The following is a 15,940-nucleotide window of genomic DNA, read 5'->3' as shown; positions in this document are numbered from 1 at the left end:
TCCTCCTCTCACTGCAGCCGCCTACTCTCGACTACATTTCAGGCGAGGCAAGGCGCATCTCAAACAAGCCTATTGTGGAGAGAGAGACGCACATAGAGACGCGAGTTTTGAATAATGGATCGTCAGATTGAGAAACATGGATCTAAATCAAGCGCTGGCCTTTTTTGATCCCATGGAGGATAATGGATTTTCTGGAGAAAAGAGCTTTTTGACTGATGAGGAACTAGATTACCTGGATGGTCTTAGACACTGCTGAAGAATAAGTTCCATTTATTTATTTACTGTAAAAGTGAATATCACTATTCTATGATATATCAATATCATATTATCACTAATATGATAAAATATAAATTTTCTAAATATGTAAAAATAAGTTCTGTAAAAGTAGTATTTCGTTTTTCTATGTTTGTTACAGAGTTGTGGATTACACTTTGTCTGCCATTGTTTGTCTTGAGTTTTTTATTTACTGTAAAAGTATAAAAATAAAAAAACGAATATAATAAAATATACATTTTCTAAATATGGTCAAACAGGCCACCCCCTGGAAATGCAAAGCCTGTGATGTGGCCCTCTGTGTGATTCCTGATAGGAACTGTTTTGAGGCTTGGCATCAGTGAATTTCATGAGGCCCAAAACGCCTGGACTTCTTTTGGAAAAATGTAAATAGTTTTGGTTCTGTTCAAGTTATAATGTTTATTCCTGTGCTCCAGGACTCCAAAGACATGAACAAACTGTTTTCCAGAGGACATTTGCTTAGCTTTTATTTATTTGTGTGTGATTTCAATAAATGTTTGAGTGATTCAATTTCCGTTTTATTTTTTCATTTGTCTTTGTGGTCCCATAACTTATTTTACATTCAAGTGACATCAATGCAACACAAATATGCTGAAAGTTCAATTTGTCCTGAAAAAAAAGAGGTGTGTCAATTGTCTGTGCACAAAAGGGTTGATATTTTACAAGCTTTTTTAGTAAATAACACCAGACGGAAAATTTATTTTAAAAATACCCTTAGGTCTCAGAGGGTTAAAACGCATTAAAATAACATTTATTGGGGTTTCTTCAAAGGTAGCATGTTTTTTTACGTAACTGGGTGATGATGTCATAAGAGGGAGCGCGGGCGCCCACATAGCAACATTGTGTCGGCCCAGAGCCGGCCCAAATCTGGCACTTGTGGCATGCGGATCTGGTCCACATGCAGCGTGGAATGACGGCCCTTGGGTGGCCCACTCCTGTTTGCCAGATCTGGGCCACAAGCAGGCCACCGCAATGCCACATGTCAGCCAAGAGCAAAGAAATAAACCAGAGCTGGACCTTATCTGAGCCACAAAATCTGTGTACATTAAATATGGAGTAAGTTCAGCCTTAATAAGCCTGTTAACAAGCAGAATCAATAAAGGAAAGAAGAGAACAGAAAAAGAGACGAGCAGAAACACAATAACTACAACTGACTTCAGACACAGTCGGTGAAATGCACTGAAGAGAAGACATTAAATCCCTCAAGATCTCAGCAGAGGAGGAATAAACAACTCCACAAACAGCATTACCAGCTTCACTTATTACTAACCAGATTGACTTTATTTCTGTCAGACGCTGCAGAAGTTTTATTGAGAATTAACAGAGGCTTAACTCTGTTTAATTTGAAGTTACCATAACAGTGATCAGCGTTTCCATTAGTTGGTCTATTAACTCCTATTATGTTCTTTGTCTTTTTTTGGCTGCTGTGCCAGTGTGTGTGTGTTAAACACATATGCAGCAGCAAAGAAAGCTAAAGTGAAATGAGATCAGGTGATGATGGTTTCTGGTGATGGTTTTATAATCATCATCATTAAAAAGACTGGTTCACTGATGTCTTTTGACTCTAATAATTGTGTTGTAGCCTACCAATTAATTCATATCTTAAACCCTGTGTTTCTGCTGCATGAGAGATTTGGCAATATTGCAACTTCACAGACTCTTCACCGGACCGGTACGGGTTGTGTCGAGCCATTCTGCTGTGAAGAACTGACGACGACACAGTTTGATCTTCGGCTGACAAATCAGAGGAAAGGGGTGTTACATTCCCGCCCACGTGTCGAAATCCAATATTCAAGCTGTTTATTCATTTTTCTAACCTGAGAACGAAAAATCAAGCTGAATTCTTGTTTTTCGATTTTTGTGTGAAAACTGCTTTCTATTTTTTCTACTTTCAATATTATTATTTTTTTTTTAAAACGACTGAACGAATGATACACAGTTTTTTAAAATATAACTGATTGTTTTCGTCTGAGTTTGAGTGACTGTCAGGCACGTCCGAAAGCGAGTAACTTTAGAAAAATGTGCCTTACTCAAGACGCGAAATGTTTTGAACGATTCAGTTCGATTTGGTGAAATGGTTCGACTGGTTCACTAAAAAGAACCGGTTCAAAAGAACGATTCGTTCACGAACCGGACATCACTTCGCTTGTTTCTTGCTTCTGGTGATCGCAGCGCTCGAGGAGAGATTCGCCATTATAAAGTGCGAGCTGTCAGCGGATCTACTGTAAATATCATGGCCTCATCAAGCGCCAAAACACAGACAGCAGGTAATTTTCTGCTTTTAAGAAGAATTTGAGACCAACTTTGATCGAAATAGTCTAATTTTGTAACTTAACACAGTCATGTGTGTGTTTTTTTTTCTTCAGAAATGTTTACTTTCGTTTTCAACGTGTAGCTAATGCTGTTTAACCCCAAATCTGAAAATAGCCCAACTTAAATTGAGCTTTCTATTATCATTTACCCCATTTCATATTGCAAGTTATTTAATTTTGATACATGTTAGAGCAATTGCAAACATTTGAAATGAAGTTTGAGTGAAATGGAAACAGGTAGCCTGCGTGCTGTGAATATCTATGAAACAAATTACAAAGTCGAGCTGCCTTAAATCTGGGCTTTTCACTACTTTAAAATTGTTTAAGTAATATTAAAAGACTATTAACAATTAGCCTAATGTTTTTAAATATGAAAAGACTATTGTAAGCATATCGTATATTGTGGGAATCTTTAACATTCTATTCCAAATAATGTAAACTAGTCTATGTCTTATATCGAAAAGCTTTAAATGTGCACAAAAAAAGAATGAAATTATTTTTTTTCTACTTTTGTAGTTCGAAGAGGAAGCTTTGATTTTGACTCTCCAAATAGTGAGTAACACATGTTCACGATATACACATTTGTTTGGGTCTATTAATCTGTTTTAGCATTCACATGAACTTATTCTGTTTTTGTTTTGTTTTGTTTTTTCTATTTTTTAAGTGTCTATGAGACTGGTGTTGGTGGGAATGACTGGAGCAGGGAAAAGCTCTTCTGCAAACACAGTCCTGGGCAGGAGAGTTTTCAGAGCCGCCAGAAGTGGTTCATCTGTGACCAAAGAGTGCTGGAAAGAGACTGAAGAAGTGGCTGGAAGAAAAATTACTTTGGTAGATACACCTGGTCTTTTTGACACAGCTGCTTCAGAGGAGTATCTGAAACTGGAGATCAGTAAGTGTTTAAACATGACGGCACCTGGACCTCATGCCATCATCCTGGTCATTAAACTCGGTCCATTCACTGAAGAAGAGAGACTTTCAGTGGAGAAGATCAGAGCCATATTTGGAGAAGAAGCAGATAAACATACACTCATCCTCTTCACACACGGTGATGAACTGACAGACAGCAGTATTAGAGATTACGTCGATGGAGCCAGTGAAAACCTGAAAGAAGCCCTGATTCGCTGTGGAGGAAGATATCACCTGTTCAACAATAAAGACATGGAGGACCGTAATCAGGTTCTGGAGCTGCTGGAGAAACTAGACGACATGATTTCTGATAATGGAGGAGGATTTTACACCAGTGACTCTTACCAGGGTGTGGAGCTCTTGCTGAAAACTAAAGAAGAAGAACTGAAGAAGCTGTACGAGAAGAAACTAAAAGAGAAAGAAAGAGAACTGGAGTCCAGATTTACTGAAGAAAAGACCAAACTAAAACATAAAATAGAGACACTAACAGCATCTGAGCAGGAGAAAGAAAAGAAGATCAGAGAGCTGGAACAGCTGAATCAGAGGAACCAGATTAAAATGATTGAGCACAAGCGTTATTATGAAGGAAAGCTCAGACAGGCCAGACTGGAGGCAGAACTCTCTCCTTTTAATGACAGAAAAATGATGGAGATCCTCACCAAGATTCAAAGCCTCCATCTTTAATCATTTCTGTGTATTTGATGAACACCTTTATTTCCTTTTTCAAGACGTTGATTGTGCTCAGACATACAGTTATATGTAACTCTGAAAATAAGACATTTCTCTTTGTGCACTAAATAGAAGGTGCCAATAATGTACGAATTAGACGTTCATGGACACTCTTCATACAAGGTTAAAAACTAGTTCAAATGTGGCCATTGTGGACATATTTTCAACATCATTTATGGTCTTATTTATGTATAATTTATACTGTTTCTGGACCAAATAAACACTCTCAGGATGCATTAAATTAAAACGCATGTTTATTTCAATGTAATTGCAAAGCAACTCACAGACAGTTTGTGTTTGTCCAAAAATCATGAGATGATGAGAAAATCATCACAAAAACAAGCATCTAATATTGTCAGATGCTTTAGCATTTTCAGCTGGCCAACTTGAGGAAGTGCAATATTGGCACCAATAGCATTAAAATCAATTGTTTAGAGATATATAAAAGGGATGAGCACACAATGTTTTGAACAAGTGAGTCATCTAGTCACACACAGACATCAAGAATTTGCATATGATTCACAACAATGGTGGCAATAAAAAAAAAGCTTCATGCTGCAATGCATGATGGGTAGCTTTCATAGTACAAAACCCATCCTTGATTCCCAAGCTTTTTTGTTTTGATTGTCACCGTTGTTGTGATTCATATCCAAAATCTTGATGTTTGTTTGTGACTATATGACACATTTGCTCAAAACATCCTGTGCACATGCTTTTTATAAACCTTCAAGCAAGTGATCAGTTTAAAGCTATTTGCGCCAATATTGCAGTTTCACAAGGTTGGTGGTTATAAATGCCACATATAAACACAACATTAGATACTCATTTTGTGATTATTATGTACATTTTTTTGAGTATGATATTACTTTTTCTTGGCTTTTCTGCCACAACAATTGTGTTTTACAAACACAGTTACAGCAGCCAAAGAAAAGCTAACGCAGAAAATAAAAGCGGGGACCAAGAACCCAACTAAAGCAACACTGATCACCACAATGGTGACTTCAAATGAAACAAATATCTACATCTAAACCTCTGTTAATTCTCACTAAGATCTTCTGTATATGTCTGACAAACACAAACTGTGTGAATTGCTTTGCAGTTACATTGAAATAAGCATGAGTTTTAATTGAATGCATCCTGAGAGTGTTTATTTGGTCCAGAAACAGTATAAATTATATATAAAGGAGACTATAAATGATGTTGAAAATATGGCCACATTTGCACGTCTATATCTGATTTGCACGTCTATATATGAAAGCACTGTAAGCCTATTTTGATTACACAGACCATTTGTTGCAATTGTTCTATGATCAAGTTAGGCTTACGATGTTTATTGGAAACGCAGCCCAGGTCATTTGTCGATGATGAAACTACAATCCTGTAGTGTCCTGATTCACTGATTTCACCTAGCGTTATAAACTGATTATACAAATGCATAATTAATTTTTCATTACAGTAAGCAATTCCAGCAGTGCTTTAATAATCTGAAGGTTTTAAAATCACACACATACATCAATAATCTACATATGAATCTCAACAATGGTGACAATCACACACATGCTTCATGTTGCAGTGCATGATGGGAGCCACCAATCAAAACACATCCATGGCTGACATCGTGCATTACAGCATGAATAAATTATGCAGCTAAATTGTCCTGTAATTTTCATTGTTTTTTTCTGTTTGCTTTTATTTTGCTATTGTTTTGTTAGGACTTTAGTAGCTGGTTTTGTGATGTTCAGAGTTGATCTGTTTGTCACTAGTTTGTTTATTGTCACCATTGTTGAGATTCATATGCTGATTCTTGATGTCTGAGTGTCCAAACACAAGATCTTTTATGCTCAAAATATTTTCAAAAATGTTCATATTGGTTTTGGTTCTCAAATTGTTGAATCTTTGGGCTACAATCACCAATGCAAAAATTAGACATCAAGCATATAGTCAAAGATTTTAACTCTGAATGACATCAGTGATTAGTGGTGGGTAGGGCTGGGCAATATATCGCACGATATTGTTATGCGCATCTCGTCAGTAAAGCCGGTTCCTTGATTAGTAGAAAATCTCCTTCACCTGCTTTCAGATGGAGCGGCATTTACTACAAAGAGCCGTAGTTAACTGACAAGCTGAGCCATATCGCATTAATATTGCTGACGATACATCCGCGATATGGCTCAGCTTGTCAGTTAACTACGGCTCTTTGTACACAGCAAAAACTCCAGTGTTAAATTAACACTCCTGGGAGCGAATGTATATGAGTCCACTCTCAGTGTTGAAGTTAATAAGATAATTAAGTGATTAATTGAGTGATGATTGAGCATTATTGAAGACACCTAAAGCAGAATCACTGAAGGAGAAAATCTAAAATTGTAAGCCACCGTTATGGCGATCAGTGTTTGCTTTAGTTGGGCTCTTGACCCTTATATTATTAACTTTAGACTTTGTTTGGCTGTTGTATCTGAGTTATAACTGCCAGGTGAACAAAGAAAAGAAGTGATTTAATGGTGTTGGTAATATTATGACATTCATCATTTTAAATTTATGTTTGTTATTGATTCTGTTGGTTACAGCATAACTGAGATTCTGCATTAATATCCAGAATTTTAGATATAATATAATTGATTTCTTAAAAGTTGTTTTTAAAAAAAAAACCTTTCTTTTAGGCACACACAGACCTCAAGATTCACTCAATGCATCTCAACAATGGTGACGAGCAGAATATTCAATTAGGAAAAGTAAATTACATAGACAATTCAGATCATAATTTATTCATACCGCAATGCATGATGGGAGCCATTAATGAGTTGTGATTGGTGGCAACAAGGATTATTATTATCACCACGGTTGAGATTCACAGGCTGATTATTGATGTCTGTGTTTCTAAATAAAGAAATTTGATCAGAACAATTTTTATTAAATGTTTTGGATTATAAGAAAAATACGGATTATCATATGCTGTAGAACCACTAAACTGTTGCTAACAAGTTAATCCAAATCATCTGAATAAGTTTCATTTTTCAGATCACAGCATGATTATGCCAAAACACAACCAACACTATCAGATCACACTTTTCTTTGTTCATTTGACTGTTATAAATCAATAACAGCAGACAAACAAAATTTTAAGTGAAAGTATAAGTGTCAAGAGCCCAACTAAAGCAAACACTGATCGCCATAACGGTGGCTTACAATTTTAGATTTTCTCCTTCAGTGATTCTGCTTGTTAACACCAGGTGTTCATCAATAATGCTAAATCATCACTAAATTAATCACTTAATTATCTCATTAACTTCAACACTCTTGAGTGTTAATTTAACACTCATATCTGTGTCATATCTTCCATCTGAAAGCAGGTGAAGGTGATTTACTACTAATCAAAGAACCGGCTTTACTGATTAGATGCGCATAACAATATCGTGCGATATATCGCCCAGCCCTAGGGGCAGATCGAGGCTTCGTGAGGCAATGAAACAGTTAAAGCATATGTGCCATATTGTGAGGCTTCGAATCAATCCGACACCCGTCTCCACGGTGACACCTAGTGGTCACTTGCAGGTGTTGATCTGAAACAACCTTGACAATGAACCATTAGAAAAATGTTTTTTTTTTATTTTTATTATTGTATTTTTCTAATATGTGAAACTTGTAACCTGTAGGCTCTTCACAGTGCAAAATGTTATTTTGGTCATGAAAAAATAATATTAATAAAATAAATCAATCTTATGGATTTTTATTCAAAAATATTAATTTCTCTGCTGTCGAAGGCCTTCGCCTACTTCTTTTTTTACAGATAATTTCTCCAGCCTTTGAAAAAATCCTTTTACAAGGGACACTTGTTGCTGGCATGCAAAGATATTTTTTAGCAAGGACGTACAAATGAGGAAAGATTACTGCTCTCTCTTTCCAGTAAGTTAGTGGATCACGAGTTCTGGGCAAAAACGCATCGTTTAGGTATTTTTTTTCACTTCCACTGTGGCATCAGCTGTAGCATTGTGTAGTATCATCTGGGTTTTATGGATACGATCAGGGCTTGACATTAACTGACATCAATGCAACACAAATATGCTGAAAGTTCAATTTGTCCTGAAAAAAAAGAGGTGTGTCAATTGTCTGTGCACAAAAGGGTTGATATTTTACAAGCTTTTTTAGTAAATAACACCAGACGGAAAATTTATTTTAAAAATACCCTTAGGTCTCAGAGGGTTAAAACGCATTAAAATAACATTTATTGGGGTTTCTTCAAAGGTAGCATGTTTTTTTACGTAACTGGGTGATGATGTCATAAGAGGGAGCGCGGGCGCCCACATAGCAACATTGTGTCGGCCCAGAGCCGGCCCAAATCTGGCACTTGTGGCATGCGGATCTGGTCCACATGCAGCGTGGAATGACGGCCCTTGGGTGGCCCACTCCTGTTTGCCAGATCTGGGCCACAAGCAGGCCACCGCAATGCCACATGTCAGCCAAGAGCAAAGAAATAAACCAGAGCTGGACCTTATCTGAGCCACAAAATCTGTGTACATTAAATATGGAGTAAGTTCAGCCTTAATAAGCCTGTTAACAAGCAGAATCAATAAAGGAAAGAAGAGAACAGAAAAAGAGACGAGCAGAAACACAATAACTACAACTGACTTCAGACACAGTCGGTGAAATGCACTGAAGAGAAGACATTAAATCCCTCAAGATCTCAGCAGAGGAGGAATAAACAACTCCACAAACAGCATTACCAGCTTCACTTATTACTAACCAGATTGACTTTATTTCTGTCAGACGCTGCAGAAGTTTTATTGAGAATTAACAGAGGCTTAACTCTGTTTAATTTGAAGTTACCATAACAGTGATCAGCGTTTCCATTAGTTGGTCTATTAACTCCTATTATGTTCTTTGTCTTTTTTTGGCTGCTGTGCCAGTGTGTGTGTGTTAAACACATATGCAGCAGCAAAGAAAGCTAAAGTGAAATGAGATCAGGTGATGATGGTTTCTGGTGATGGTTTTATAATCATCATCATTAAAAAGACTGGTTCACTGATGTCTTTTGACTCTAATAATTGTGTTGTAGCCTACCAATTAATTCATATCTTAAACCCTGTGTTTCTGCTGCATGAGAGATTTGGCAATATTGCAACTTCACAGACTCTTCACCGGACCGGTACGGGTTGTGTCGAGCCATTCTGCTGTGAAGAACTGACGACGACACAGTTTGATCTTCGGCTGACAAATCAGAGGAAAGGGGTGTTACATTCCCGCCCACGTGTCGAAATCCAATATTCAAGCTGTTTATTCATTTTTCTAACCTGAGAACGAAAAATCAAGCTGAATTCTTGTTTTTCGATTTTTGTGTGAAAACTGCTTTCTATTTTTTCTACTTTCAATATTATTATTTTTTTTTTAAAACGACTGAACGAATGATACACAGTTTTTTAAAATATAACTGATTGTTTTCGTCTGAGTTTGAGTGACTGTCAGGCACGTCCGAAAGCGAGTAACTTTAGAAAAATGTGCCTTACTCAAGACGCGAAATGTTTTGAACGATTCAGTTCGATTTGGTGAAATGGTTCGACTGGTTCACTAAAAAGAACCGGTTCAAAAGAACGATTCGTTCACGAACCGGACATCACTTCGCTTGTTTCTTGCTTCTGGTGATCGCAGCGCTCGAGGAGAGATTCGCCATTATAAAGTGCGAGCTGTCAGCGGATCTACTGTAAATATCATGGCCTCATCAAGCGCCAAAACACAGACAGCAGGTAATTTTCTGCTTTTAAGAAGAATTTGAGACCAACTTTGATCGAAATAGTCTAATTTTGTAACTTAACACAGTCATGTGTGTGTTTTTTTTTCTTCAGAAATGTTTACTTTCGTTTTCAACGTGTAGCTAATGCTGTTTAACCCCAAATCTGAAAATAGCCCAACTTAAATTGAGCTTTCTATTATCATTTACCCCATTTCATATTGCAAGTTATTTAATTTTGATACATGTTAGAGCAATTGCAAACATTTGAAATGAAGTTTGAGTGAAATGGAAACAGGTAGCCTGCGTGCTGTGAATATCTATGAAACAAATTACAAAGTCGAGCTGCCTTAAATCTGGGCTTTTCACTACTTTAAAATTGTTTAAGTAATATTAAAAGACTATTAACAATTAGCCTAATGTTTTTAAATATGAAAAGACTATTGTAAGCATATCGTATATTGTGGGAATCTTTAACATTCTATTCCAAATAATGTAAACTAGTCTATGTCTTATATCGAAAAGCTTTAAATGTGCACAAAAAAAGAATGAAATTATTTTTTTTCTACTTTTGTAGTTCGAAGAGGAAGCTTTGATTTTGACTCTCCAAATAGTGAGTAACACATGTTCACGATATACACATTTGTTTGGGTCTATTAATCTGTTTTAGCATTCACATGAACTTATTCTGTTTTTGTTTTGTTTTGTTTTTTCTATTTTTTAAGTGTCTATGAGACTGGTGTTGGTGGGAATGACTGGAGCAGGGAAAAGCTCTTCTGCAAACACAGTCCTGGGCAGGAGAGTTTTCAGAGCCGCCAGAAGTGGTTCATCTGTGACCAAAGAGTGCTGGAAAGAGACTGAAGAAGTGGCTGGAAGAAAAATTACTTTGGTAGATACACCTGGTCTTTTTGACACAGCTGCTTCAGAGGAGTATCTGAAACTGGAGATCAGTAAGTGTTTAAACATGACGGCACCTGGACCTCATGCCATCATCCTGGTCATTAAACTCGGTCCATTCACTGAAGAAGAGAGACTTTCAGTGGAGAAGATCAGAGCCATATTTGGAGAAGAAGCAGATAAACATACACTCATCCTCTTCACACACGGTGATGAACTGACAGACAGCAGTATTAGAGATTACGTCGATGGAGCCAGTGAAAACCTGAAAGAAGCCCTGATTCGCTGTGGAGGAAGATATCACCTGTTCAACAATAAAGACATGGAGGACCGTAATCAGGTTCTGGAGCTGCTGGAGAAACTAGACGACATGATTTCTGATAATGGAGGAGGATTTTACACCAGTGACTCTTACCAGGGTGTGGAGCTCTTGCTGAAAACTAAAGAAGAAGAACTGAAGAAGCTGTACGAGAAGAAACTAAAAGAGAAAGAAAGAGAACTGGAGTCCAGATTTACTGAAGAAAAGACCAAACTAAAACATAAAATAGAGACACTAACAGCATCTGAGCAGGAGAAAGAAAAGAAGATCAGAGAGCTGGAACAGCTGAATCAGAGGAACCAGATTAAAATGATTGAGCACAAGCGTTATTATGAAGGAAAGCTCAGACAGGCCAGACTGGAGGCAGAACTCTCTCCTTTTAATGACAGAAAAATGATGGAGATCCTCACCAAGATTCAAAGCCTCCATCTTTAATCATTTCTGTGTATTTGATGAACACCTTTATTTCCTTTTTCAAGACGTTGATTGTGCTCAGACATACAGTTATATGTAACTCTGAAAATAAGACATTTCTCTTTGTGCACTAAATAGAAGGTGCCAATAATGTACGAATTAGACGTTCATGGACACTCTTCATACAAGGTTAAAAACTAGTTCAAATGTGGCCATTGTGGACATATTTTCAACATCATTTATGGTCTTATTTATGTATAATTTATACTGTTTCTGGACCAAATAAACACTCTCAGGATGCATTAAATTAAAACGCATGTTTATTTCAATGTAATTGCAAAGCAACTCACAGACAGTTTGTGTTTGTCCAAAAATCATGAGATGATGAGAAAATCATCACAAAAACAAGCATCTAATATTGTCAGATGCTTTAGCATTTTCAGCTGGCCAACTTGAGGAAGTGCAATATTGGCACCAATAGCATTAAAATCAATTGTTTAGAGATATATAAAAGGGATGAGCACACAATGTTTTGAACAAGTGAGTCATCTAGTCACACACAGACATCAAGAATTTGCATATGATTCACAACAATGGTGGCAATAAAAAAAAAGCTTCATGCTGCAATGCATGATGGGTAGCTTTCATAGTACAAAACCCATCCTTGATTCCCAAGCTTTTTTGTTTTGATTGTCACCGTTGTTGTGATTCATATCCAAAATCTTGATGTTTGTTTGTGACTATATGACACATTTGCTCAAAACATCCTGTGCACATGCTTTTTATAAACCTTCAAGCAAGTGATCAGTTTAAAGCTATTTGCGCCAATATTGCAGTTTCACAAGGTTGGTGGTTATAAATGCCACATATAAACACAACATTAGATACTCATTTTGTGATTATTATGTACATTTTTTTGAGTATGATATTACTTTTTCTTGGCTTTTCTGCCACAACAATTGTGTTTTACAAACACAGTTACAGCAGCCAAAGAAAAGCTAACGCAGAAAATAAAAGCGGGGACCAAGAACCCAACTAAAGCAACACTGATCACCACAATGGTGACTTCAAATGAAACAAATATCTACATCTAAACCTCTGTTAATTCTCACTAAGATCTTCTGTATATGTCTGACAAACACAAACTGTGTGAATTGCTTTGCAGTTACATTGAAATAAGCATGAGTTTTAATTGAATGCATCCTGAGAGTGTTTATTTGGTCCAGAAACAGTATAAATTATATATAAAGGAGACTATAAATGATGTTGAAAATATGGCCACATTTGCACGTCTATATCTGATTTGCACGTCTATATATGAAAGCACTGTAAGCCTATTTTGATTACACAGACCATTTGTTGCAATTGTTCTATGATCAAGTTAGGCTTACGATGTTTATTGGAAACGCAGCCCAGGTCATTTGTCGATGATGAAACTACAATCCTGTAGTGTCCTGATTCACTGATTTCACCTAGCGTTATAAACTGATTATACAAATGCATAATTAATTTTTCATTACAGTAAGCAATTCCAGCAGTGCTTTAATAATCTGAAGGTTTTAAAATCACACACATACATCAATAATCTACATATGAATCTCAACAATGGTGACAATCACACACATGCTTCATGTTGCAGTGCATGATGGGAGCCACCAATCAAAACACATCCATGGCTGACATCGTGCATTACAGCATGAATAAATTATGCAGCTAAATTGTCCTGTAATTTTCATTGTTTTTTTCTGTTTGCTTTTATTTTGCTATTGTTTTGTTAGGACTTTAGTAGCTGGTTTTGTGATGTTCAGAGTTGATCTGTTTGTCACTAGTTTGTTTATTGTCACCATTGTTGAGATTCATATGCTGATTCTTGATGTCTGAGTGTCCAAACACAAGATCTTTTATGCTCAAAATATTTTCAAAAATGTTCATATTGGTTTTGGTTCTCAAATTGTTGAATCTTTGGGCTACAATCACCAATGCAAAAATTAGACATCAAGCATATAGTCAAAGATTTTAACTCTGAATGACATCAGTGATTAGTGGTGGGTAGGGCTGGGCAATATATCGCACGATATTGTTATGCGCATCTCGTCAGTAAAGCCGGTTCCTTGATTAGTAGAAAATCTCCTTCACCTGCTTTCAGATGGAGCGGCATTTACTACAAAGAGCCGTAGTTAACTGACAAGCTGAGCCATATCGCATTAATATTGCTGACGATACATCCGCGATATGGCTCAGCTTGTCAGTTAACTACGGCTCTTTGTACACAGCAAAAACTCCAGTGTTAAATTAACACTCCTGGGAGCGAATGTATATGAGTCCACTCTCAGTGTTGAAGTTAATAAGATAATTAAGTGATTAATTGAGTGATGATTGAGCATTATTGAAGACACCTAAAGCAGAATCACTGAAGGAGAAAATCTAAAATTGTAAGCCACCGTTATGGCGATCAGTGTTTGCTTTAGTTGGGCTCTTGACCCTTATATTATTAACTTTAGACTTTGTTTGGCTGTTGTATCTGAGTTATAACTGCCAGGTGAACAAAGAAAAGAAGTGATTTAATGGTGTTGGTAATATTATGACATTCATCATTTTAAATTTATGTTTGTTATTGATTCTGTTGGTTACAGCATAACTGAGATTCTGCATTAATATCCAGAATTTTAGATATAATATAATTGATTTCTTAAAAGTTGTTTTTAAAAAAAAAACCTTTCTTTTAGGCACACACAGACCTCAAGATTCACTCAATGCATCTCAACAATGGTGACGAGCAGAATATTCAATTAGGAAAAGTAAATTACATAGACAATTCAGATCATAATTTATTCATACCGCAATGCATGATGGGAGCCATTAATGAGTTGTGATTGGTGGCAACAAGGATTATTATTATCACCACGGTTGAGATTCACAGGCTGATTATTGATGTCTGTGTTTCTAAATAAAGAAATTTGATCAGAACAATTTTTATTAAATGTTTTGGATTATAAGAAAAATACGGATTATCATATGCTGTAGAACCACTAAACTGTTGCTAACAAGTTAATCCAAATCATCTGAATAAGTTTCATTTTTCAGATCACAGCATGATTATGCCAAAACACAACCAACACTATCAGATCACACTTTTCTTTGTTCATTTGACTGTTATAAATCAATAACAGCAGACAAACAAAATTTTAAGTGAAAGTATAAGTGTCAAGAGCCCAACTAAAGCAAACACTGATCGCCATAACGGTGGCTTACAATTTTAGATTTTCTCCTTCAGTGATTCTGCTTGTTAACACCAGGTGTTCATCAATAATGCTAAATCATCACTAAATTAATCACTTAATTATCTCATTAACTTCAACACTCTTGAGTGTTAATTTAACACTCATATCTGTGTCATATCTTCCATCTGAAAGCAGGTGAAGGTGATTTACTACTAATCAAAGAACCGGCTTTACTGATTAGATGCGCATAACAATATCGTGCGATATATCGCCCAGCCCTAGGGGCAGATCGAGGCTTCGTGAGGCAATGAAACAGTTAAAGCATATGTGCCATATTGTGAGGCTTCGAATCAATCCGACACCCGTCTCCACGGTGACACCTAGTGGTCACTTGCAGGTGTTGATCTGAAACAACCTTGACAATGAACCATTAGAAAAATGTTTTTTTTTTATTTTTATTATTGTATTTTTCTAATATGTGAAACTTGTAACCTGTAGGCTCTTCACAGTGCAAAATGTTATTTTGGTCATGAAAAAATAATATTAATAAAATAAATCAATCTTATGGATTTTTATTCAAAAATATTAATTTCTCTGCTGTCGAAGGCCTTCGCCTACTTCTTTTTTTACAGATAATTTCTCCAGCCTTTGAAAAAATCCTTTTACAAGGGACACTTGTTGCTGGCATGCAAAGATATTTTTTAGCAAGGACGTACAAATGAGGAAAGATTACTGCTCTCTCTTTCCAGTAAGTTAGTGGATCACGAGTTCTGGGCAAAAACGCATCGTTTAGGTATTTTTTTTCACTTCCACTGTGGCATCAGCTGTAGCATTGTGTAGTATCATCTGGGTTTTATGGATACGATCAGGGCTTGACATTAACTTTTTTGCTCACTAGCCAATGTGGCTAATGATTTTCCAAAATTACTAGCCACGCAGCATTTTTACTAGCCTATTCTATTTTAACAAAAATAATTTTGTTTTATTTTATCACTTCGGGGTACGCGAACCGAAATTCACAACGCTTTATCTGTAGAGTGGGAAAGGGATCCTCCATAGGGAGAGGATAGTGGACACTTCAGCACTGCATTGTCATCAGGTCCAGGCGAATCTCCTTCGTCAGATC

At 36.5% G+C, this 15,940-nt stretch overlaps 2 protein-coding genes across 2 annotated transcripts; both read left to right on the top strand.

Annotated features, from left to right (window-relative positions):
• Positions 1-2,499: 2,499 nt before the first annotated feature.
• LOC130070351 (GTPase IMAP family member 7-like) lies at positions 2,500-4,483 on the top strand. Its single transcript, XM_056234725.1, has 3 exons — positions 2,500-2,561; positions 3,123-3,158; positions 3,271-4,483. The coding sequence occupies exons 1-3, from the start codon at positions 2,528-2,530 to the stop codon at positions 4,194-4,196; spliced, it is 996 nt and encodes a 331-aa protein (XP_056090700.1). The 5' UTR covers positions 2,500-2,527; the 3' UTR covers positions 4,197-4,483.
• A 5,434-nt stretch (positions 4,484-9,917) lies between these two features.
• Positions 9,918-11,901, top strand: LOC130070350 (GTPase IMAP family member 7-like). The gene is made up of 3 exons (XM_056234724.1): positions 9,918-9,979; positions 10,541-10,576; positions 10,689-11,901. Exons 1-3 carry the CDS (start codon positions 9,946-9,948, stop codon positions 11,612-11,614), a joined length of 996 nt encoding a protein of 331 aa, XP_056090699.1. The 5' UTR covers positions 9,918-9,945; the 3' UTR covers positions 11,615-11,901.
• Positions 11,902-15,940: the final 4,039 nt, after the last annotated feature.

Source organism: Rhinichthys klamathensis, unplaced genomic scaffold, assembly GCF_029890125.1.
Source record: "Rhinichthys klamathensis goyatoka isolate OS25496 unplaced genomic scaffold, OSU_Roscu_1.1 h1tg000403l_1, whole genome shotgun sequence".
Classification (NCBI taxonomy): Eukaryota; Metazoa; Chordata; class Actinopteri; order Cypriniformes; family Leuciscidae; genus Rhinichthys; species Rhinichthys klamathensis.
Note: the sequence above shows the minus strand (reverse complement) of the source record. Positions and strands in the feature narration are given on the sequence as shown.